At 47.1% G+C, this 21,600-nt stretch overlaps 2 protein-coding genes across 8 annotated transcripts in view; both read right to left on the bottom strand.

The window, feature by feature from the left end:
• Positions 1-2: 2 nt before the first annotated feature.
• On the bottom strand, positions 3-8,077 carry LOC308178614 (protein FAM83D-like). The gene is made up of 4 exons (XM_080557537.1): positions 7,542-8,077; positions 4,738-4,905; positions 3,648-3,772; positions 3-3,288 (listed from the first exon to the last, which is right to left on the bottom strand). The coding sequence occupies exons 1-4, from the start codon at positions 7,998-8,000 to the stop codon at positions 2,334-2,336; spliced, it is 1,707 nt and encodes a 568-aa protein (XP_080413663.1). The 5' UTR covers positions 8,001-8,077; the 3' UTR covers positions 3-2,333.
• A 438-nt stretch (positions 8,078-8,515) lies between these two features.
• PPP1R16B (protein phosphatase 1 regulatory subunit 16B) overlaps positions 8,516-21,600 on the bottom strand; it is a 63,456-nt gene continuing 50,371 nt past the window's right edge. For 5 of the 7 annotated variants that reach the window (XM_080557532.1, XM_080557531.1, XM_080557535.1 and 2 more), the window contains exons 5-11: positions 19,995-20,098; positions 19,593-19,717; positions 17,958-18,083; positions 17,548-17,623; positions 16,283-16,412; positions 15,388-15,556; positions 8,516-14,739 (exon numbers count right to left, since the gene is read on the bottom strand). In XM_080557532.1, coding sequence (XP_080413658.1) covers positions 14,218-14,739; positions 15,388-15,556; positions 16,283-16,412; positions 17,548-17,623; positions 17,958-18,083; positions 19,593-19,717; positions 19,995-20,098 — 1,252 coding nt within the window. In that variant the 3' untranslated portion in view covers positions 8,516-14,217. The remainder of the gene's footprint in view (positions 14,740-15,387; positions 15,557-16,282; positions 16,413-17,547; positions 17,624-17,957; positions 18,084-19,592; positions 19,718-19,994; positions 20,099-21,600) is intronic. The other 2 variants (XR_013939851.1, XM_080557536.1) reach the window with 2 other exon arrangements.

The following is a 21,600-nucleotide window of genomic DNA, read 5'->3' as shown; positions in this document are numbered from 1 at the left end:
GATCCGGTGAGAACCCCCGTGGCAAAGTGAGTTTATTTGTAAAAAAAGGTATTGTTCCTGGGAGAGCTCCAAAACAACCGTACAGCGCACCAAGCTGAGAAGTACAGAGAACAAACACGGTTTTCAGGTGGATTTTGGATACATTCAAGCATTGCTGAACAACGAGGCTTTTAAGAATACAACTGTGACATTGGCCTTGAATGTGTATTTGGGCTCCCTCTTTGCAACCCCCTTTCATCTCTGTTCCAGCTCTAGGAGCTGTGCGCCTCACCTGTTTAAGCAGGTGCAGTCAGCTTTTACCTTGCCTGCACCTCTCCATGCATCTGCCTTACAGCTTTAGGAAAGAAGCAGCTGCTTTAACCTCCAGCCTATAAAAGTAGCTGAGCCTCTTCATCAATACAGACCTCAAAGATAGAAATTCTAGTCAGTAGAATAAAGTGCTGCTGTCTACACTTCGGTTACAGCTCTGCTGAGTTTTGGCTCATTCCTATTCATTGCTCCTTGTGAAAATAAATAACAGCTGAAATGTGCCACCTACTGGACAGGCATGCCCATAAATAAGAAGGAAATACCTCACGCAGACTCTGATTTGACTCTGAAGAATTCCGAGTCTGGTTGGTCACTAAAATATTGGCAAACAGGTCTAAAGAATAATATCACAGGTCAGATTTCAGAGAGAACTCAGAAAATCCACATGCTGCTCAAAAAAGTGATCCATCAAGCATGGACACATGCACAGTAATACTAACAAATGTCCATGTAGTGTCTGCAAAGTGACTTAACCCAAGATCCATTTAGTGTTGAAAGCAGAGCATTTTCAAAAGCTAGAAAGGCACTTAACTTTCTTTGAAGAACCTATTAGTGGATAAAATACAGAGCAGGAAACACAGAATACTTCAGAAAGCACAGTTTAACATAAAAACTCTTAAAAAATTACTTGTAAAAGAATAAAAACAAACAATCTAATGTTTTTGTAGTGTTTGAGCAGGGGCTTTGTTGTGTGTCCTCAGTGATTGTCTCACCACTAGGTTGACTCCAAAGATGCCATTTACAGGTCTCTTAACAGAAGCAAGATCATAGAATCAGTAAGGCTGTAAAAACCCTCCAAGATCATCTGGTCCAACCATCACCCTACTACCAATGTCACCCACTAAACCATGTCCCTAAGCACCATGTCCAACCTTTCCTTGAACACCCCTAGGGACAGTGACACCACCCGTTCCCTGAGCAACCCATTCCAATGCCTGACCACTTTTTATGAGAAAACTTCTGAGAAGAAATGTCTCCTAATTTCTAACCTGAATCTCCCCTAAATGGTTCAGAAACCTCCTAGACCAAGCCAAAATATGACTTAGTCTCAATTCTGGGAGAGACATTGAACAAAAGGCGTCTTCTGAAGTTGTGCCGAAAGGGGTGCACAACAGGAATGCTGCTATGAGACACTGAGCTCCAACTATTACCTCACCTCCTGCTCACAAGCACGATTTGCACCCCCAAACACTTCAGCACTACATTTACATTAATATTCAAACAGATCCAATCTAAGTGCTTCTAGTATTCAAAACTAAAAACTAGTTAAATGAGGACAAGTTCCCCTAAAACAGGTATTGCTATCTTGGAGCACTAGGTTGCTACTTCCTTGATTTTTAAAAGATGCTCCTCTGAGCATGTGCACATATATACAGATGTGTATGTATGTATATCATATATAGAGAGACACACACACACATTAGGTGATCAAACTGAAGAGCTGGTTAGCTCAGTACTACCTACTCACTACCCTTTCAGAATGCTTAAGCAAGGGAAAGAGGATACAGTTGAACATAAAAACCTGCAACTGTTCCAATAGACCCTTCACAACTTTAATGGAAGAGCAATATTTTTATCTGTGAAGTCAGAAAAAATAGCTTTATGATTAATTTTTTCCCCTCATGCTAAGTAAAAGTCCCAATATTAGAAAGGGGAAAGAAGTATATATTGATAAAGTCATTCTGAGCAAGGTCAGTCGGAATCAGATTTTTCCAAGTTTAGATAACTTAAAGCCAAAGAATTAGCAATCCTGAAGAGTAAACATATTAATGCTTTCTAAGTCAAGTATACAGAAGTACAATAAACCTTTACCACTAATGCATATAAGGGAAACATGTAAGTGGTTATGGTATAAATAAAAACCTGGTTTTTATTACTTAAATCGCATAGTATAAAACAAAGTGCTGGAAAGGGATTTACTCTTGTTGGTATGTGTGCAAGTACTGGAAGGAATTAGAAGAATCAGCAGATAAACAAGTGCATTTTGAAACCCAAACTTCTGTGCTCTGCATTCAGTACAGCAGTCATTTATTCAGAGAAAAGAGTGAAACGTCTCGGAGGCTGCGCAGGCTGGCACTGATGTCTCGCCTCTGATTTAGGTCGCATCTTCCAGTGTAGTGGTTCATGTAGTTTTCAGGCACACGTCTCCTTCGGGATAGGATATCCACCATGTGGCTGAACTTCGACCTGATGGTGGAGTAGTGGAATTGCCTCTCCTTATGCAGTTTCTGGAAATACTCTGCCCTGTGGCTGCTGGAGTATTCAATGGAACGAATAGAAGAGAGGGAGCTGGTAGAGCTCGTAAGAGAGCACTGGGACGACGATGAAGACAGAGATCGCAGGCTACAATTTGATACAGACTTTCCAGGTGGAAAGGATTCTTCTTTTGATGCCCTTCTGTAAAGCAGGGGTGTTTCTGCATGCTCTTCTTCCTTTGTCTGTGTCACTGCAGTCTTCAGTAAAACTGAAGTCTGAGTCCCTGTCATTCTAGCATCAACAGAAGTTTGGGTGCCAATTTCATCTGTTAAAACGTTGGTCTGCGTGACAGCATTACACGCAGTCACTACGGGCTTCTCTTCCCACCAGCCAGTTTGAGTTGATGCGTTCTTTCGCTCCGCTGTGGCCTCCTGATCACTGAACCACTCCACTTCACTGATGAAAGAATGTCCCAGGTTACAAGGTTTGCCTCCAGGAGTATCTTCAGCCAGATCTAGTCCTTTTAACACTTTTTTGGGAGTACTAGACATCCTGGCAAATTCTGCTCTCAAATTGCTTTTTACAGAGTATTCTTTAGAGGACTCTATTCTGCTCACCAGATGATCAAATATTCCACTGTTCCTGGAGCTCGACAGACGTTTAGGGCTGATAGGGTTTGACTGGGCATAAAGAATTCTGAACTGGAGGTCAAACTGTTCAACCACTTGACCTGACAACAGCAGCAAGTTACAGCTGTTCAGCTTCCCATCGGTCCATGTGAAACTATTGAAAACAAACCAAGATTCACAGTTAAATTTCAGCTCACTTCAACACGTACAGTTACAGATAACAAGACAAGACTCCGCTTAGGACTGTTGTGCATAAGGGAGATATCAACTTGATTGAGTGAGTGTTCACTCTCTCCTTCAGGAAAGCCTCTACATAGCCATGGCCATGTCCCTTCCTAGCTGTGTAAACCAAGGCAGTTTTCCCACTGTGTTTCCAGTTTTGGGTTAGTTCCACTTAAGAGAGCCCACTTTACATTTACCAGCACCAAGCAAACAGCAAAGTTAATACACCCTTCCTGCGGAACCTCCCCCTTTGCACAGCATCATCAGGCACTAACAGACCCCAACACTTGCCTGTAGGAGCCTGTTGTCACTCTAATGCCATCGATTAACATGAACTTCTCATGGACTTTCCCAACGATTTTGGCGCCTGACCTCGTGTAGTATGTGTTCCCAGTGAGAGTTCGAACTCTCATCAACTGTTTCAGAAGAGAAGGGAAAAAGTAACGTCAGATTTCAATTAAAGTTTTGATCAGTAATTCTGCATAAAAACAACTAGACACATTATGGAAGATTGGAATGAAGTGAACTTCCTTACATTATTTGGCAAGTGAGTCTTAGTGCTAAATTTCTGTTAGTTTAGGAGAGGCTGGAGACTCGGCCTGGAGAGAACTGCCAGTTCCAGCTAATTACTGACCACAAAGCTAGGAGTGCCTCCCCATACAGAGAAGCTCGCGCTTGGGTCAGCATAAGCCTGTCCTAGCCAGGACATAACGCAGTCACGTCAGCTTACATTCAGAGGAATTGAGGAAGCCACCTCGGTCACACCATCCAAACCCTGAATTAAAGAGATGTTCCCAAAGCCATGCCACCCTTGAGCTTCCTGTGTTTGTTTTCCTTAGAGTCACTTTTCTTAACAAGCCCAAGGAACCCATTATTGGGTTAAAGAGAATAAAGCTACTTAGATCTTGCAAAATTAAGTGCTTGAAGGTAGCCACTTTGTCAGGACACTCCATCCAGCACACTGGGGAGCTGCACAGCGTGGCTGTAGCTCCTACATACTGGTAGCGTAGGGTAGAAGTAAAAGTGCCTTTTCTGTGTGGTTTTCAGTTGAGTGTGTGAGCAATTTAGGGACACTGTTTAGTGGCTGATACTGGTACTAGTGTGATGATTGGACCAGGTGATCTTGGAGGTCTTTTCCAACCCTCATGATTCTATGATACTAGCCAGTATTGGGCCTTAATCTTCAGGAGCTGAGAAACATTTCAAAACCAAAACAAGACATCACCACCCTTTTATTTCAGTTACCAAACTGACAGGATGCTTTAGTCTCTCAGGGAAGTCTGATGATTTACAGAAGGGTGTCTTTGATGTCCGAAACCATAAGCAGTAACACAAGAAGTAAAAAACAAACCACCTCCCCTCCACCATGTTTAGTACTTACACTTTCCTGCTCAGGACAGACTCCTAAATTCTTGCACATTTCCAAGAAGTAGGGTAGAAAGCCCTGGTCAAGGAGGATATAGACAGGGACCTTCCGGTTGTTGTAGGCATCCTGAAGGTCACTGAAAATATCAGTATCTGTGAAGGAATCCATCACAATGGCAATTACCTGTAAAAAGAAGTGGCAACACTTGTTTAAGAGCTTTACCTTGCACAAGGCAAGATCATTGCCTCCCCCATCCGTTTTCTCCTGCTGTACCGTCAAGGCCAAATACATATTTCTTTGCCCTGCTGCTTTGGCCTTGGCAAGTGTTAAACAATTTCTATGTTCTCCCAATGTTTCTGTAAATTCATTGCGTCCCGGCGTGCAAAGCATAAGACTGAAGAGATCTTTCCAGCATCTGCTGCAGTGTTTGTGCACAACCTGCTTTCCTACCTCATCTCCCGTAAGCAGACTTTTCTAAAACCCAGGAAGCTGACACAGCAGAGTCAGCAACCCCTACAAGCCATCCCCACTCCTGTGCTTCCCAATGTGTCAGTAGCATCCTGTGCTGCAGGGATTATGCTGAATGAGGAACTGCCATATCCAAAGAGCAGTTCTTATAGAGTAAGAAAGAGGGAGTTTTTACACTAAACCGTACCGACTTGTGCCTCCTGCAAAGCATTCTCAAGACTCTCTTCTGTGGCAAAGCCGCTATAGACAGCCGCTTCCCCCAGGAGAATTAGCTCAAACAGCCTCTCTCGGTGTCACAGCTAAACATCTCAGACACTCACTGCTTTCTCTTCAGGCCATGCATCCCTACGTGAATTACCATGACAAACTAGTTCTGTAGCAACATAATAAACTGAATACGTCCCATAAGAGTCTGGAAATGGCATATTCTGAGTGTCCATCCAAAACCCACACAGGAAAACCATCCAGCTGCTCAGGAGCAGATGCAGACTTGTAGTAACACTTCTTTACAGCAGGCAAGTCCTAAGAGGAAGATTCCCTTCCAGTGGGCCAAAGATAAAACAGTCTTACATTTGCAGACAGCCTCCCCGTTCAGAACAACGCTGTGTGCCATTTCTGCGCTGGAATCCCAGCCCCTCAGAACTGGGATCATGCAGCTGCATGGGTGCAGACACAAAGGATTTGGCTTCACGACTTACTTCCCTTATTGTTCCCCTAGATCAGCATCAAGGACACCAGTTGCACAAGTGCTGCAGTGCCTGCCTGTATCAGATAGCGGTGTGTGCGCCCTACTGCCACATGCCCAAGGCACACATGCACGCAACGCAGCTGCTGTGTGTGGCATCGCCTACGCTCAGAGGAAACATTTCCCACAAGAACAGACTGAGCTTCGCATTCACACCTGTGCCCTGCTCCTCAGGCAATTGGCTCTAAACAGATGATTTCTTAGTTATAAAAAACACAGACGTGGTGGTATTTCTACATAAAGTTAGTTTACACCTGTGCTTCTTACATACCTCCTCTGGTCTCCTCCACCGTATCACTACATTAAGTGCCAAAATAAGAGAGAGAAAATTAAGATACTCTGGACAAGACCAGGTGAGTAAGAAGTTAACCCCTGAAAACACAGAACAAGAGGTACACAATTCACAGTAAACCCTTTGGAATGCTGCTGCCTTCAAATGACTACTCAGTTAGAAGAGCATTTTAGATCTAATCCCAGTATTAGAAACTGAAAAAGAAATAAAGTTGTACTCAAAGTGAGCAAGAGTACAGTTATGTGTATAGGAGGTAGGGAACACACTTTTCTCTGTGCTGGGCCATTCAGGATAGCAGAGGCAAGACAGCAACAGTGCCCAAATTAGTCTCTCAAGCCAACTGTATCTTAGCAAGCTGAGAAGGAACTGTACAGCGTCTGCAGCTTTCCTGTTCCTCACATTAACCCTGAGAGCTCAGCTCTGATTGCACAGCTGCTCACAGTACTTCAAGTGACAAGGGTCGAAATTCTCCCTGTCCCACACCCAGGAAGCTGCCTCCCAGGCCAGGCACGTATGCTGCAGTGACCAGAACAGCTCGGCGCCTGTTGGCTCCACGCGAGGGAAGACATTTCGGCCAGATGCTACAGGCAAGAACGTGAAAAACAAGAACAGCTTTTTGGAAAAAAACAGCTGTTTTCATGGGGTTTGCTTGAACCACCAGACCGCTCACAGCTACCTGATACAGGACCTTTGCCAACAGATCTTCGTGTGCGACTGCTTCTGGCAAGCAGCCCATGCTCGTGTCATCCTCGTGCACGCCCCAGGCTTCTGCTCTTAGGCAGGCAGGGGCCCGGCTCCGTCTCTAACTCTGGGTGTGCCCCGTGGGAGCACCTCACCCAGAGCCAGGGATTGCTTCACCTGGAGAGGAAGCTGTACTTTTAAATTTTGGCCAAGCCAATCGAAAGGCTGCTAGTGGGGAAGGTGGCTCCCTCCTGGGACTGCAGTTAGAGGCTACAAACTCAATTAGCGCTGTGAGTTACGGAGAACAGTTACAAGTTACTCCTCAGCACGGCTCTTTTAGGCCATGCCCTGCCTCAGATCAAAACCACCCGCTCCTGTGAAACGGGAGCCCTGCTAAGAGCAGCTCCGCACAAAACTTTGGGTCAGTCAACGAGAAAAAGAGAACCAAAGAAAGGAGTTACAGTCACAGCGCTACCTCTGCAGATAACGTTCCCTGGATAAGGAAGGATACAACACAGACAAGCCCCTGAGGAAAGGCGGGAGGCTTTGGCAAGCAACTCCGGCTTGCGAGGTGGCGAAGCTGGGTGAGGAAAGGCAAGCCGGGACCCGAGGCACGGGGCCGGCAGCACCCACCTGCCGCGCGGAGCGGATCTGCCGCCGCACCGCCTCCTTGCAGCCGCAGCCGCTCTCCCCGCAGCCCGGCTGGAAGTGCGCCTCCACCCGCGTCAGCCCGCGGAAGGCGCCGCCGGCGAAGCCCGGCCAGCCCAGCTCCAGCGCCGGCGGCTCCACGTCCGAGCGCTCGGGGAAGTAGGTGAGCGAGGAGGCGGCCGGCGAGGCGCCGAGCGACGGCGGCTCCTCCTCGGCCGCGGCGGGCGGCACGGCGCCCCGCGCGATGGCCTGCACCTCGGGCTCCGACAGGAAGGGCGGCAGCTGCTCCCGCCGCAGGAAGGCCCGCAGCGCCTCGGGGCCGCCCGCCACCAGCTCCTCCAGCGCCAGCCGCTGCGCCTCGCTGTACAGCCCCGGCTCCGGCCCGGCCGGGCGCGGCGGCCAGCGCCCGGCGCCCTCCTCCAGGCACTGCGACAGGTTGGCCATGGCGCGGCTCGCTGCCGCCCCGGCCCGCCGGCCCTGCCTTTATAGCGGCTTTGAATCCAAACAGCGCCGCGCCGCCGCCGCCACTGGGGCAGCCGCGCTCCGCCTCTGCCTCCCGTTGGCTGCGGGACCCGGCGCGGCTCGGCACGGCCCCGCCTGGAGGCCGGGCCCGGCCCGTGAGGGGAAGCGGCGCCGGGCGCAGGGCCCGCACCCCTCGGCCTCGCGCTCCCCTCAGGGCCGGGCGGGGGCGGCCCCGCTCCCCTCACGCGGGCCGGGCCAGGAGGGCGAAGGCCCGAGGGCCCGCAAAGCCGCTGTCAGACACCCGGCCTCCAGCAAGGACAGCCGCGGTTTCGGCCTTCCTCCCCGGCCCCATAAAGAAAGGAACAAGTTAAGAGTCGCACCTACCCCTGCCCGGATTTACTCCCCTACTCTCCTCCTGGCACTAACAGCCACAGGAGCGGCGGAGTCGCTCAGGGAGAGTTCCAGACTGTGAACCAAATAAATAAAAACCCGCGGGCTTTTCTGTATTATTAAAAGAAATTTAATATAATTTTTAAATTAAAAAATTCAATCTCTATTAAAGACACAAGTCAGGTACTAATACTGTCAGACATACCCTTTTGGCATGGGTTTTACATACAATTTATGATTTTATGCATTGCTTCAACATGTTAAGAAACCACCTTTTCATACTTACAGTAGCAATAAAGTCAGTTCCATACAATATCAAATATCCTTTTTTTAAAAAAAAGTTTTAAATATATTAGACTCTGATTGCCAAAATGCCATTTTATACACAAAGCTGCTAATACAATATACAGTTCTTACATTATTTTTTTCACATAAAATACATTTCATCAGGTTTTATTTGTACATCATTTACTACTGATCGATGGAATTACGAATTATTGCAGAAGGCTTGCCATCGTGTGTTACATCCTGTACACGCAGCAGTCGCACCGAGCTGTACAAGGGCTGCCAACGCTGCCGTAGTTCCCTCGTCCCCCCTCGGGACGCCAACACCGCAATCCACAGGCTGAGCGTGCCGAGGTGGCAATGCTAAGGCTGCATTTGCACCATTTTAAAACCCGTATGTCCCGGTCAGGTGGAGACAATTGTATTGGTGTAGATTTGGAACAGGTCTCTTGAGCACTGTCTCCTCTACCACAGCTTCCGCAGCTGAAATACAGCAAAATATTCCGGGCCCTATTTTTGCCATGGCAGATGTTGCCTGAAGAACCCAGTGGTACTCGAATCATGCGGGGCCACTGACAAGTCCATTACCAGCATGGCCAACATCAAAACAGCAGAATAAAGCTGAAGAACAACCAGGAACAACGAATTCTGTTGTACAGCCACAGACAAAACAAAACTAAATTCCAAATATTAACTCTGTTCTGTGGTAAGAGGCTAGACCTTGCTACTCAAAGTATCTTCTGGACTCTGTCTGTGGAGAACTGCTATAACTGAGTAGGTCAACAAGATTTGTTAAATTAGAATGAAGATCCTGATCATTTCCATTCTCTGTGTTTAGAAATGGTGATCATGAGAGAAATGAAAGAATGAAAATTGCAGAATCCTACATGCTCTGAACTGCTTTCCTCTTGCAATAAAGAACGGCACAGCATAGTCACTGCAAATGTTCCAGAGACCAGAAACCAAATTAATTTTAGCAAGTGTGATAAGGCACAGAAATATCCAGACATAGGGAGGACACCTTCCAGCAGGTACACAACAGTAAATCTGTGGCTCACTACAGACCAGTGCTCTTGCTTTCTCTGTTAAGATATTCCTATTTCATGGTATTGCCAATTTTGTTTCAGCATAGATGATTAAAGTTAACAGAAGCCCAAGATTAAAGCAAAAGGACACCGAACAGAGTTTATGCCATTGGGAGATTATAAGTGCTTTCACCTGCAGCCCCATGAAATAAGACTCGCTCAGTGTACTAGAGAACTCACTGCCTCCACTGCATATCGGACTGATTCGTTATTGCTATTGCCCTGCCATGCTCTTCTCCTCCCCTACCAGGAATTCCTCAACCATGTCATTCCCCGACCATGCCTACAATATGGTGCAGAATCGCATCAGCTGGAGTCAGTTCTTACCAAAACCAGGAGGGTTTTAAGATTCTGGAGCACCACAGAAGTGAGGCTAACTGAGATAAAATCGCATCACTGGGTACATGAAGTACAGACCTGGGTCTGAAGCCAAACAGATCCCAGCAATGGTACTGAAGCCCTTAACTAATATTTCATTGCTGGGACTTTCCTGGTGGAGTTCAGTAAAGCAGATACGCTATTTTGAGACACTTTTTTTGCATCTAAATAAAGTCTTTCAACACGGGAAGTAAAGCTGCTCTCAATAACTAGTTAGTTTGCTATAAACACTACGACTAGCACTTTGGAAGATTTTGCAAGCAGAAAAGTTACTCCCATGTGCAGCTTTGCCTACAGCAGGCCTGTCAGCACACCCGTGTTCTCAGATCTTTGTGTAGCCTGCGCCAACTACAACCTTCGGCTTACAGCCGATGGAAGTGGGACTCTGATCTGACCTTCAATCTGTACGTAGAGCTTTATAGAACCTAGAGTCACTGAGTACGGTGTAAAACCCCCAAGTCTTCCTCTAATAAGCCAAGTGCTTGATACGCCAGTCACAATACGATTCACAGTTTCTACAGCTTTTTAGCAAAATGAAGATCCAGTGAATTAGCCAAGGTGCCTTCTGCTATGTACTCGAGAGCTTTCCACTGGGATGGTCTTATTAAAATGCACAGATAATTGAGAGCACTATTATTGTAACATTGCTAAATTTTACAATGAAAAGCCCTGTTCCTAGAGGTAGGCTCCTACAATGCGTGTACAAGAACATCTACGTTTTCATTGCTCCCCCCAAAGCCTGTTTGTCTCTACAGCACTTTAGAAGCAGGCTGAATACCCGCTGTACTGAACCGCTCATTCCAGACCTCCAACCAACAGCTCTTCAGGCAGCATAAATTATCAGCTCCTTCCCTGAGCTTATTTGCCAGTGCCCCGTGGGCAGTGACTGTTACATCTGAAATGTCACCAATACAAAAGCATGAATCCGTTTTAGGTCACTCTTCAGCTGTCTTCCCAAGTCCCACTCTGATGCATTCTGTGGAGTGGAAGATAAATACTTGGCTTGGCTGTGACATAAATCCTGGGATATTTATCAATTACCGATTCTCTCCTCTGAATGAGAAATGATTACATTTGATCAGACAGCACTTGCCTTCAGAGGACATGTTAGTGCTAACACCAGAAGAGCTGTATTATGGCCAATTTACAATTACAATGCAAAGTCCAATTAATGGATGCTTTATAATCTAGAACCTGTAGCCTTTTTCTCCTGATAGTAAATCAATTGTTGTTTTGCTCAAATCACAGCTAGAATAATGAATTTCTGGGGCTTCACACATAACCAAAGTGAGGTACCAATGAACTCAACGCTATTTGTCTAATGTGGACTGGCGTCCTACAGCTTTGCTGTATCAGTAGCTCCCAGTGAAAGCAAGCCTCTAACTACTTAACACCATTGCATCCAGCTGCCTCCTTTTCATGTGCGTGGAGCTACGTAGCATTCAGTACACTCGATAGCACAAAATTGCTCTGGGAAGGAAAATGGCCCCACTCCACCTACCTCTGGGAGGGAAGGCATCAGCAGGGCCAAATCTTGCACCACTTACTACCGAGTGGGTAACAGCACCAACATTTGCTATACTGAGTCCAGAATGCTCGTGGGTTTGGATGTGAGGAGGCAATCCCAGCACCATGGGAGAGCAGGGGCATCTGGAATCATCTTCCCCCACTCAGTAACACCCAGGCTACGCTTGGTTTTATCCCAGATAAATTTTCTCTAGGTAAGCAGAAGATCCCCTATTAACTATACACAGATGCTGTAAAGTCTGTCCAGTTACTAAATCATCTTCTTTCTACTGGATAGTCTTTTAATTTCCCTTAAGGTTAAGCACAAGAAGTATTTTCTAGTCTTATATTTATACTATGCATTCCAGGAACAGAGGGAGAGCTGGAGCCGGCACATTAGCCACAAACAGGGCAGCACAAGCTACTGGCTCTGTGTCAGAAAAAGCCCAACTTCTCTGTTTCAGAACAAACGCAGAAACCCCTTAACTGAAGGGAGGCTGCAAAATAAATAAATAAATAAGCAGACTGACTGCTACCATTTCCCAATTCGTTCCTGAACAGGCCCGTGGCCCTGTGACATTACACAGCCAGCCCCAGCGAGAGGCCAGACCTCAGGGCACGCTGCCACGGCTGCGCTGGGAGCAAAGGAGAGAGCCTTCCCTCCCTCCGTGGAGCTGCCCAAAACTCTGCACATGGAGAGTGAAGGATGCTTCTGGCTGCTGGCGAGCAGAGGGTAGCGGCTTATGCTCACTGGCAGCCTCAGCCAACTTTTTATGGCCTAGAAAAAGGCAAGGCTGTGGGGATTCCCAGAGGGGAAGCGTACGAGTGAAGTGCAATACTGATGTCTAACAGCTGCCAGCTAAAAGGATGACGGGTGGAAGCTGCATTTTCTGTTGCTCGGCTGAAACACAATTACACTGCCGCCAGCGTGATTTAATCCACCGATGGCTTACAGAGCCCCAAGCAGGTGTGTGTTTGCAGTCTGGGATTTCAGCTGCCCAAGATGACATACTCATAGAGATAGTTACCTGTGGGATAGCCCCTGTGCAGAAAAAGGTTTGAACATTTACAGTTATTTCTGCAGATGCAACTTGTTAGCTCAGCTGTAGCCAGTTCCTCGGAGCTGGCTCCCATGGGGCACTTTCCTTTCAACCTCACCCAGGTACACAAAAAACGTGACTTGCTGAAACACCAGTGCCAAACCCCCCTGTTATACCATGCAGGAGTTTCTCAGGTACGTCAGAGCTACGTGAACTACATCAAAGCAGTGGTGTTGGTGCACCAAACTCTCTACAGCAGAGAGACTTTGCTGAGTACGGCGTGGTGCTGGGTGCCCTTGCACACAGAGGCAGTTAAGCCCCATTCTGACAGCTACTGATGGTGATGATTTCATCACGGGAGCAGGAAAAAGCCAAAAAGTCTCCTGTCCTGCTGCAGTGTTCGACTACCAAAGCAATGACTTAACAGTTATTCATCAGCCAAAGACTGCAGGTTAACCTAAGTGTCGTAACATCTAGGGAGGTTAGAAACATTTTCACACCTTTCTAGGTTAGTGCAGGCAAGCCTTTCCTCCTCTTCCCTCCCAAGCCCTGTGGTTCTGGAAATCCAGAAAAATCCGAACACAAAGCACACCGCCCCAAGTATCTGTGTTGAGCATACAGAGTAAACAGAATCAATAAGAAAGTGAGATCAGCAGAAGTCTTTTCAGTTTTAAACAAATTAAAGTCTAAATAGTACAAATAAGTGTTTTAAATTACTTATCCCAATATAGACCTTTGTCAGTATTTTATTGCAGTAAAATTCTATTGCCAGGGCCCCTTATTGCAACACCGGTTTTAAAGCCTGTCGAGTGAAGCCTGTTCCAGGCAGAGTTCTGCTTAAAACCTGATGGCAGTCTGCATGACGAGTTCACATGAGCAGAGCAGGACCCAGCCAGCGCACAGTTTCTGATGGTGAGCTGGCACTGCAAGGAGACAATACCTTGCAAACTTCCTAAAGCAGGCGCAGCATCCACGCTTGCTTGTTGCTCAGCCCCTGTAGACGCAGGATCCAGCTGCAGGGAAAACAGCTCTGTCCACTCGTGCAAACCTTGTGTTGGGGCTGACCACCCCTCCGGGATATGTGCATCACTCAAGAGAGAAAATTCAGGTCTGAACTGTCACCCTCCAGAAGCGTGGTGGCTTGCAGCAAGAGGCTCAGATGCAAATATATTTTAATTCCGATCATTTCTTCTTTCCAAGCCATCCCATGACTCCTCAAGGATGGGGAAGCAGCTCATACTTTCTTCCCCAGGGGGAAAGACATGGGCATCCCCTTTTACATCCTACCGATGCATATCCCTTCCTCTCCTGAGAGCCTTGCTCCACCTGCATTACTCATTCAACTTCAATGGAAGTAATTGGCAGGGTAAAGTACAATTCAAGATGAACGAGGCCGACACAGTCAGGATGTCCGTAACCAGATCCTCCCCGTGGAACGCCAACAACCTGGCCACAGTGATAGATCCAACCAGCCCACCCACTTCTCGTTTCCTCTGGGGCAAGTAGCAGGTAAGACTAGGAAATTCTGCAGCACCCATGCACCTTCTCTTCCATTTCCTCCATGGGAGCTTTGAATTTCAAGAGGGGTGGCTCACCACTGGACACCGTGTAATACACCGAGGTCCCATTGGAGCTGTAGGGAGAAGTCCTGGATCCGATTAGGTGCGACTTGGCCTCGCCCCCGTTTTCGGCAACTCCTCCCATGCCGCTGCCGAAGTGGGTGCTGAGGAAGGGGTGGTTGAGGAGCTTGGCCGCAGCCCGCTGCCGCTTCAGTTCTGAGAGCGTCTGGTGGCTGTGCTCCTTGTAGGCGCCCCAGAACTGCTGCGTGTCGGGGAGCCCGGGGTTGCCGTAGGGCAGCACGTGGCCTGGGCTGCCGTCGGGGTCAGCGTGCATGCTCCAGATGTCCCCGTTGGAGAAGGTGTACTGGTACGTGCTGGCCGATGCCATGAGTCCGTTCTGGAGGGGGATTTCGGAGTCACACTGGGTGCTCTTGTTTGCTAACTCTGGAAGGAGGGCAGAGTTCTCCAGCACTGAATTCTGTAACAAGAAGACATTAAAGAAGAGCATCTTCCCCCATTCTCCACGTACAGTTCATCCCTGTGACAACTTCCTAAGTCAGCTCACACTCAGCCTTTCAGCCGGAGGTACTGCAGCAAAAACATCAAATTCACCCACCAACAGGACCCTATAATGCTGTGAGTCCCAACCAGGGGCTGCTCCCAGCCAGAAACACAGAAATTTTAGCACAGAAGGACTCAGAAAAAAAAAATATAGATTGAGTGATATGCATGTTAATAGAACATGACAATTACTCAATTAAAAACAAGTAACTGCAAAGCAATATAGAAATTCCTTTGTGACTACCTGTTTGTTAGCTCTACAGAGAAATGCATGTGTCATAACTAACTGCTATTTTTTCTGAACACTCTGGTTCACTAGGGTCATATCTCAAACCTATTTAAGCAGCTGTAAATCCCAAACAGCCTTTCCACTGTAGTGAGATATTCCTGTTTATACTAAATGAGAATTTGGTCTTTTGCTTAAATCTGATGGATAATAAATCATAAATAAATAATAAATGATTACAAATTTTTCAGCCACATCCCACCCCAGGGCACCCACTGCTATTGAGCCTGCACTACCCACCCTCCTCTGAAACTCTTTAAAACAACTGAGATTCCTTACAGGGTCTGTATTCTCCTGGTCAGACCGAGTCTCCCCCATTTCTCCAATGAGACCCGAATTCCTTCCTTCTTCTGCAGCCCCCAGCTGCTGCCAGACGATGGCCTCTTTCTCGCACTCCTTCCTGTAAAGGTTTGTGCGGTCCGACAGGCTGGCCCTCCTCACCACCTTCCTGTGGGACACAGGGAAAGAGCATCAAAGCTGTGAGCAGGATATGGAACATCTTACCCTCTAACTCCTCTCACCTTCTCCTCGTGCTTCAAGGCATCTCCCACTGGAATGTAACGTGAATTTAGTTTCCTGGCACCCACGCAAAGCAGACAAAGGCACTAGTGTGGATATTAAAGGTGGGAGGAATTTTAAGGAGTTTTAAAGTAGTACTGCAAATGTGGGTTAGATCTCACACAGCTCACCTCATGGATCTACTCTGCCAGGGGAGTAAATACAGAGGGAAAGGGCCCGTGAGATAAGGGAGTTCTGTGGTCTGCAGGACTGCTTTGATGTCTAGCAAAGGTCTTATAAAGGCATTTGCAAAGTGTCTGAACACAGTATCTTGGCCATGAGAATTTATTGCTCTTCATTCCCCTTCCCCTCCACCTTCCTCATTAAAGCTGTCAAGAAGCTCAAGTTAATCCATCTGAAGCGCTGATTCTCAGTCCCAGCTACCAACAGTCCAGCAGGGTAAATCCTCACCACCTGGCTCTGTTCAGGGCAGCTCTAAAGAATCCCTCGCCAGAGGAGCTCTGCCTTCCACTGACAGCCAGTTTCTGCCTTTCAGAGTGTGCTCCGAAAGGACAGACGGGCTCGTTCTCTGCGCGCTGACCGCAGGGTGCTCGGTGGTCACACCTGGGTGGCCAAGCAAAGGCGCCGGGTGACCTGCGGGGAACAAGGCACTCACCCACGGCTGCCGGTGCTGGAGGTCCTTCGGCTCAGGGAGGATTTGTGCCTCATCTGCGACTTCATGATCACGTCATGCTTGTGTTTCAGCTCCAGAAGTAAGACTTTGAATTCCTCTTCTTCACAGAGATCTATGGGGCACATAAACCAGGCCGTTAGTCAGACCATTCACACATGGTACCATTCGCAGCGTGGTACTACCTGTGTCTTCCTAGTACATACAACTCAAAACGCCAGGAGGAGAAAGGAAATTTAAGCAAAATATGCTTAGACACATTTATCTCCAAACAAACTGCAGGAGGCACAGTGGTTTGGACACCTAAGTGGGATCAGAAAACAAGAGCTGCTCACTGTGACAGTGGCTCAGCTTTGCGATGATCCAGCTGTTCAGCTAGGTTTTGTCCCATCTCTAGCAGTATGCTTTGCCTTTACCTGTGACAGGGTGAAAGATATATTGACCAGTGTCTCAACACTTCAAGGTGTGAGGAAAAGAAATTTCCGTAATTACCAGACTGCACCTCCCCTGGTTATAGCATTTTTACTTAAGTCTCCAGAACTTAAGACCAGACAAAGGCAGAGCAGGTCAGGGTAGAAGATGAGAACTTCCATCCTTGTAAAAATATCCTGGAAAAAAATGAGGATGCACAGATTTTGCAATTAAGAAAACCTTAATGCCAAAACCTTAATGCTTAGAAAACCTTTTGCCAAAAGAAAATGTGGCACAAGATAATAATAGACATGGTCAGATGCTAACACTGGCATTTTTACTTCCAATCTGTTCCAGGACTTGTGTGTTTTCTCTTCCCTCTCCAACCCTGATAGGTTACAGCACTTCATTGCACCAAGGCAGAACTAGAGAGACACAAGTTTTAGGGCTGCACTCCGCTTTAGAAGTGGTACACCAAACCCCGCTGCTGTGGGGTAAGCCAGGTCTAAGACCATAATGCAAGAGCAGGGAGACTCCAAAGCACGGGAATAGAGGGATGACATGAGTGTGGACAGACAAGACAAAACCTTGGTGCTCGAGAAATTCATTCTCCCTTCTTTTTATGAGCAGGAAGAAGCATTTTCAGGAGTAACAAAGTCGGCTCTTTAAAACTTCAATCCCTGTTAAAGTCCTTATAACTTTGATTCTAGACACCTGAAAAATGAAGTGTTAACGCTTCTGAAAACACCATCTGAAGACTCCAGCAGGCTTAGAGGCAAAAGCTTCTAAAGGATTTTCTTAATGACTTTGATCTCGTTATTTAAGATTAGTAAACCCACCTATTGGCATCTCATCCAAAGATGTCCTGGCACTCAAGCTAGCCCCATGGGACACAAGCAACTCAGCCATCTGCATCTAAAGAAACAGAAAGAAAACCCAGTTAACAGAGGTATTTTAGGAAATCGTTTTCCACCTCAAACTGAAAAGTTGGAAGATGACAAGAAGCAATAGGATGCATGCTCAACTTGCCTCACATCTTTCTGGTACATGTGTGATGTTAAGTATAGCTCCCACCATTCAACTGCACAGACATACTCTTACTGAGCTTTCTCAGCAAGAGCTTCTTTTTGGAGCCCTGTGGATCTCATCTGACACCATCCAGCAAGTCCAGCCCTAGTACGGATTGCTTGTTTGTACAGGCAGAAAGGAATGTCACCCTCGTACACGAGTTTTGCAACAAAATCCTTACCTGTCCCCAGAAGGCCGCCGCATGAAGAGGTTCCCAGCCGTCCCAGTCCTTAACATCCAGGCTTGCCCCCTGGTCAAGAAGGACTTCAGCTGCATGCAGGTACCCATTGGCTGCGGCTATATGCAACTAGGAGACAAGGAACAGGGCATGAACCACCTGCAAGGACCATAAACATTTTTTTACACTGAGCTTCAGTGGAATTTCCTGGATGATGTCTGACTCTAGATTCAGACAGGTGGCACGTTGGGCATTTGGCAGATGCATTTCCATCAGGTCAAAAGCAGGTTGGTCCTGTTACTGACACTCAGCATCACCTGCATGCAATTCTGCTGGGAGAGGAAAGTGCTCAACAGTGCTTAAGATCTCTTACATATATGGCTTAAAAAGTAATGTTTTCAAGTTTTAAATCAGGGCTCCTAAGTGCTCCCCAATCAGCAAGCAAACAGCACCATTGAAGTGCCAACCTGCCAGGGAGAACATCTAATGTGAACTCTACATCCCTCACACCAGAAAACATCTCCTCTTCCCCACTAAGTTCTGTGGATGTGATTTTTTGATGAAATGTTGAGCATGCTTTAGTCAGGACTCCCTTTGTGCAAGTGCACTTCCACTCATTCTATGATTGCTTTCACCATTTGAAAATCAGAAACATTTAAATCCATGGCGACTTCTAGTTAAAGAAATCTGATTTTTCAGATACTGGCCTCCAACTACACCCATCACTTTGGAGACATGAATAATAGTCTCCTGTACTCCACCATGACCCCTCATGTGTCTGAGGATTTTCATAATTGCTGTCTGCTGCTGCCTCTCTGAGCACGCCATTGACCTGTACGCCATTCTGAAGGTATGAGCTTCATTCAGAGCTCATTCTACTTCAGCTGTGCTAAAGAGGAGCACAAAAGCGTCTTTTCAAAATTTTCCGCATGGATTCTACCCCATGAAGTTAAAACCTCATCTGGAAATAAATTCTGATGCTTTCTGGCAGTTCAATTAATTTCTACATAAATTTTATGGCATGGGGTCATTTCCTCTAGAGGTCGTATGATTTAACAAGGAATCAGTTAATGCTCAGAAGCAGTCCGACAAGCAAATGCAAGCTTGAATCTGATGCTGAGAGTTGTTAAAACAGTTAACAGTTTTCCAGGACTGGAAGGTAGTTTCACAGCTAGAGCCTCTACAAGCAAGGTGGGGGTGATACAGAAAGGGAAGCCAATACACCTGCTTCATTTTTTTAATATATAAGCCATTTAACAAGTATTATATGTATAAATTTATATCCTCATCGCAGGATATTTTGAACCTTTCTGTGGAAATTGCTGGTACCAACCACTGTCAGATGGGACACGGGGGCTCAGCAGCCTTACTGCAGGACCCGACCCGTGGGACAAGTGGCGGAGGTCACAGCAACAAGGGATTTGCTTCAGAAAGCTCAGGGTTAGGCACTAAGTTATGTCAGCTGTACTCACGGACAGAGCCCGTTCCTACGTGACGATACTAAAACAGAGGAAAAGATCCAGACAGCTTCCTCCCTCCTTGTAGGTGTTGATTTTGTATAACCTCCTGCCACAGGGCAGGTTTCGTAACCCACAGGCTAAAGGAAGGCAGAAGCTAAGCCGTGGCAGTTTCACTCACCAGCGTAGCACCCTGGGCATCAGTCCTGTTCAGGTCTTGTCCAGTCGCAAGTATGTCATGAATGTCACAGATCATGACCTGCTCCGGGGCAGCCCGCATCTCATTGATTTTTTCCTGTGTAATTCCTGTTAAAATTCCAGTTGAAGAGTTGGAAAGGATCTTTGTCTCCACTGGTTGAGTACAATTATACTCATGATTCCTTGTTGATTTGCCCTCACATTCTTTCCAGAGGCTGAGGGGACTTCACCATAAATTAGGAATCAGAGAAACTAGACAGTTCCAAAACATTATGCCAGGCAGAAGCTCTCCGCTTCTCTCAAGAGGGAAATCAAGAGCTGAGAAGGTCATTTTAAGTACTACATTGGCCCCCTTTTGAATTCTACATGTTCTCAGTCTCCTTACCCTGATAGGCCATGCAAGTCTCGATGACATCCAGGGTTGGCTCGTCTTCACAGAGGTCGTACGGCATGTTGCCATCCGCGTTTACTGCCAGCAAGTCTGCTCCACTGCAAGGGGAAAAAGGTGTCACACGAGAAAGGATTCCCGTAATATCCTAGAGCAGACAGTGCCAAACACTGGGATAAACGTTTGGCAAAAAGCAGCTGGGGTTTCATGGTTGCCCAAATGTCACCAAGATTTGTTAGACAATATAGATTTAAAACAAAGCCATGGAGCTATGAGTGGGGAAGACAAGTTCCAAAAGCGGATGAAAGGCAGCACCTCCTTCGTGGGCTGTGGGGGGACACAAGCCACTGAGCCGTTCCTGTCCTCTCCTGGTCCTAGCACTCGTCCTGGCACTGGACAGACCAGCAGCTTCTCAGTGATAGAAGTGATTTATTTGCTGAATTTCTGGATATCAGTGCCAAGCAACTACCAGGTGCTTGTTATCTGGGCAGGTGGCAGCCCTTGAACAAAAAGTTCACAAGGACCGGAGAAGTTGTGGAAGATACAGGGTGAATGGTGGAGGGAGCCTTCCACCTAACCAAGGGCACACTGGCAAAAATAAAAAATAAAATAGTAACAATAAAATTTCTGGCAACTGGTGAATTTTTCCATTTGATTTTCCAAAAGCACTTCTCTAAGCCTCTGTATCACCTCCAGGAGGTACTATTTGGAAGGCAAATAGCCAGTTATATTGTTCACTAACCTAATATTCTCACACGGTAAAAGAATTTCCAGCACCTTCTGAGCTTTGCCATTTTAGCTAGCTGTTAAGTAGTCCTCAGCTGACCTCTGCTCTACCTCGGCAAGATGGCAGACAACATCCACTTGCATTTACACTCCTGTTCCTTTACTTTTTTTCCCCTCTCTCTGCCCGAGCAGAGCAAACTGCATTGAAATTCACACTTGCAATGTTCCAGTGTTAGTTTAATCAGCAAATAAAAAAGCAAGGAACTGAACATCTCTTGTGGGCTGCCACCTCTGATGGTCTCCCAGGGCTCCAGGTGCCACCACCAGTACCACTGCCTCCCATGGCAGTGTTTAACCAGCCATTTGGTATGTGAGACCTGCTCCAAAGGACGACTTTCATCATAGCAAACAAATCACCCCTTCCTCAAAAGTCCAGTGGAAGACTCTTTCTGAGCATGGGATCATGACACCATGCCTGCACCCTCTGCCTCACTTCCTTCATTGTAAGTCAAGAAAGAAGGACAAAAAGTTCCATGCTAGTGTCCCAGATGGCAGCACTGCAGGGAGAAGAGGCCCTCAGGGAGAGGTCACAGGCTCCGCTGTGCAAAGCAGCACGGTAAAACCCCAAAACACATTTTGCCCTCTCCACCGTCACCCTGGCAAATGGAGGAGAGGCCTCCATGTGCAGTCAGGACTGTCTGCTCCAGCAGGTGCTCATTAAAAGCTGCGCATAGTATGGCTCAAAACGCATCTTTCCTCTTCCTCCTTGCCAGCGGGCCCAGCGAAGACACGAGCTTTGTGGCCCTTGAAAAGGCAAGGGGAAGGTCCAGGGCGAGCGCCCTGTGTCACACCGCTGGGGAACAAACGCATTGTGAGC

The sequence above is a fragment of the Anser brachyrhynchus genome, assembly GCF_964034855.1.
Source record: "Anser brachyrhynchus genome assembly, chromosome: 16".
NCBI classification, from domain to species: domain Eukaryota; kingdom Metazoa; phylum Chordata; class Aves; order Anseriformes; family Anatidae; genus Anser; species Anser brachyrhynchus.
The sequence above is the reverse complement of the archived record's forward strand: the minus strand, read 5'-3'. Positions and strand labels throughout refer to the sequence as shown.

What these genes read in the sequence shown, in the direction of transcription:
- LOC308178614 (XM_080557537.1), bottom strand. Translation starts at nt 8,000, where the DNA reads ATGGCCAACCTGTCGCAGTGCCTGGAGGAGGGCGCCGGGCGCTGGCCG. An exon ending in AGATCCGCTCCGCGCGGCAG is followed by an intron (nt 4,906 to 7,541) that starts GTGGGTGCTGCC and finishes TTCTTTTTACAG; the next exon opens with GTAATTGCCATTGTGATGGA. An exon ending in GTGACAACAGGCTCCTACAG is followed by an intron (nt 3,289 to 3,647) that starts GCAAGTGTTGGG and finishes TGTTTTCAATAG; the next exon opens with TTTCACATGGACCGATGGGA.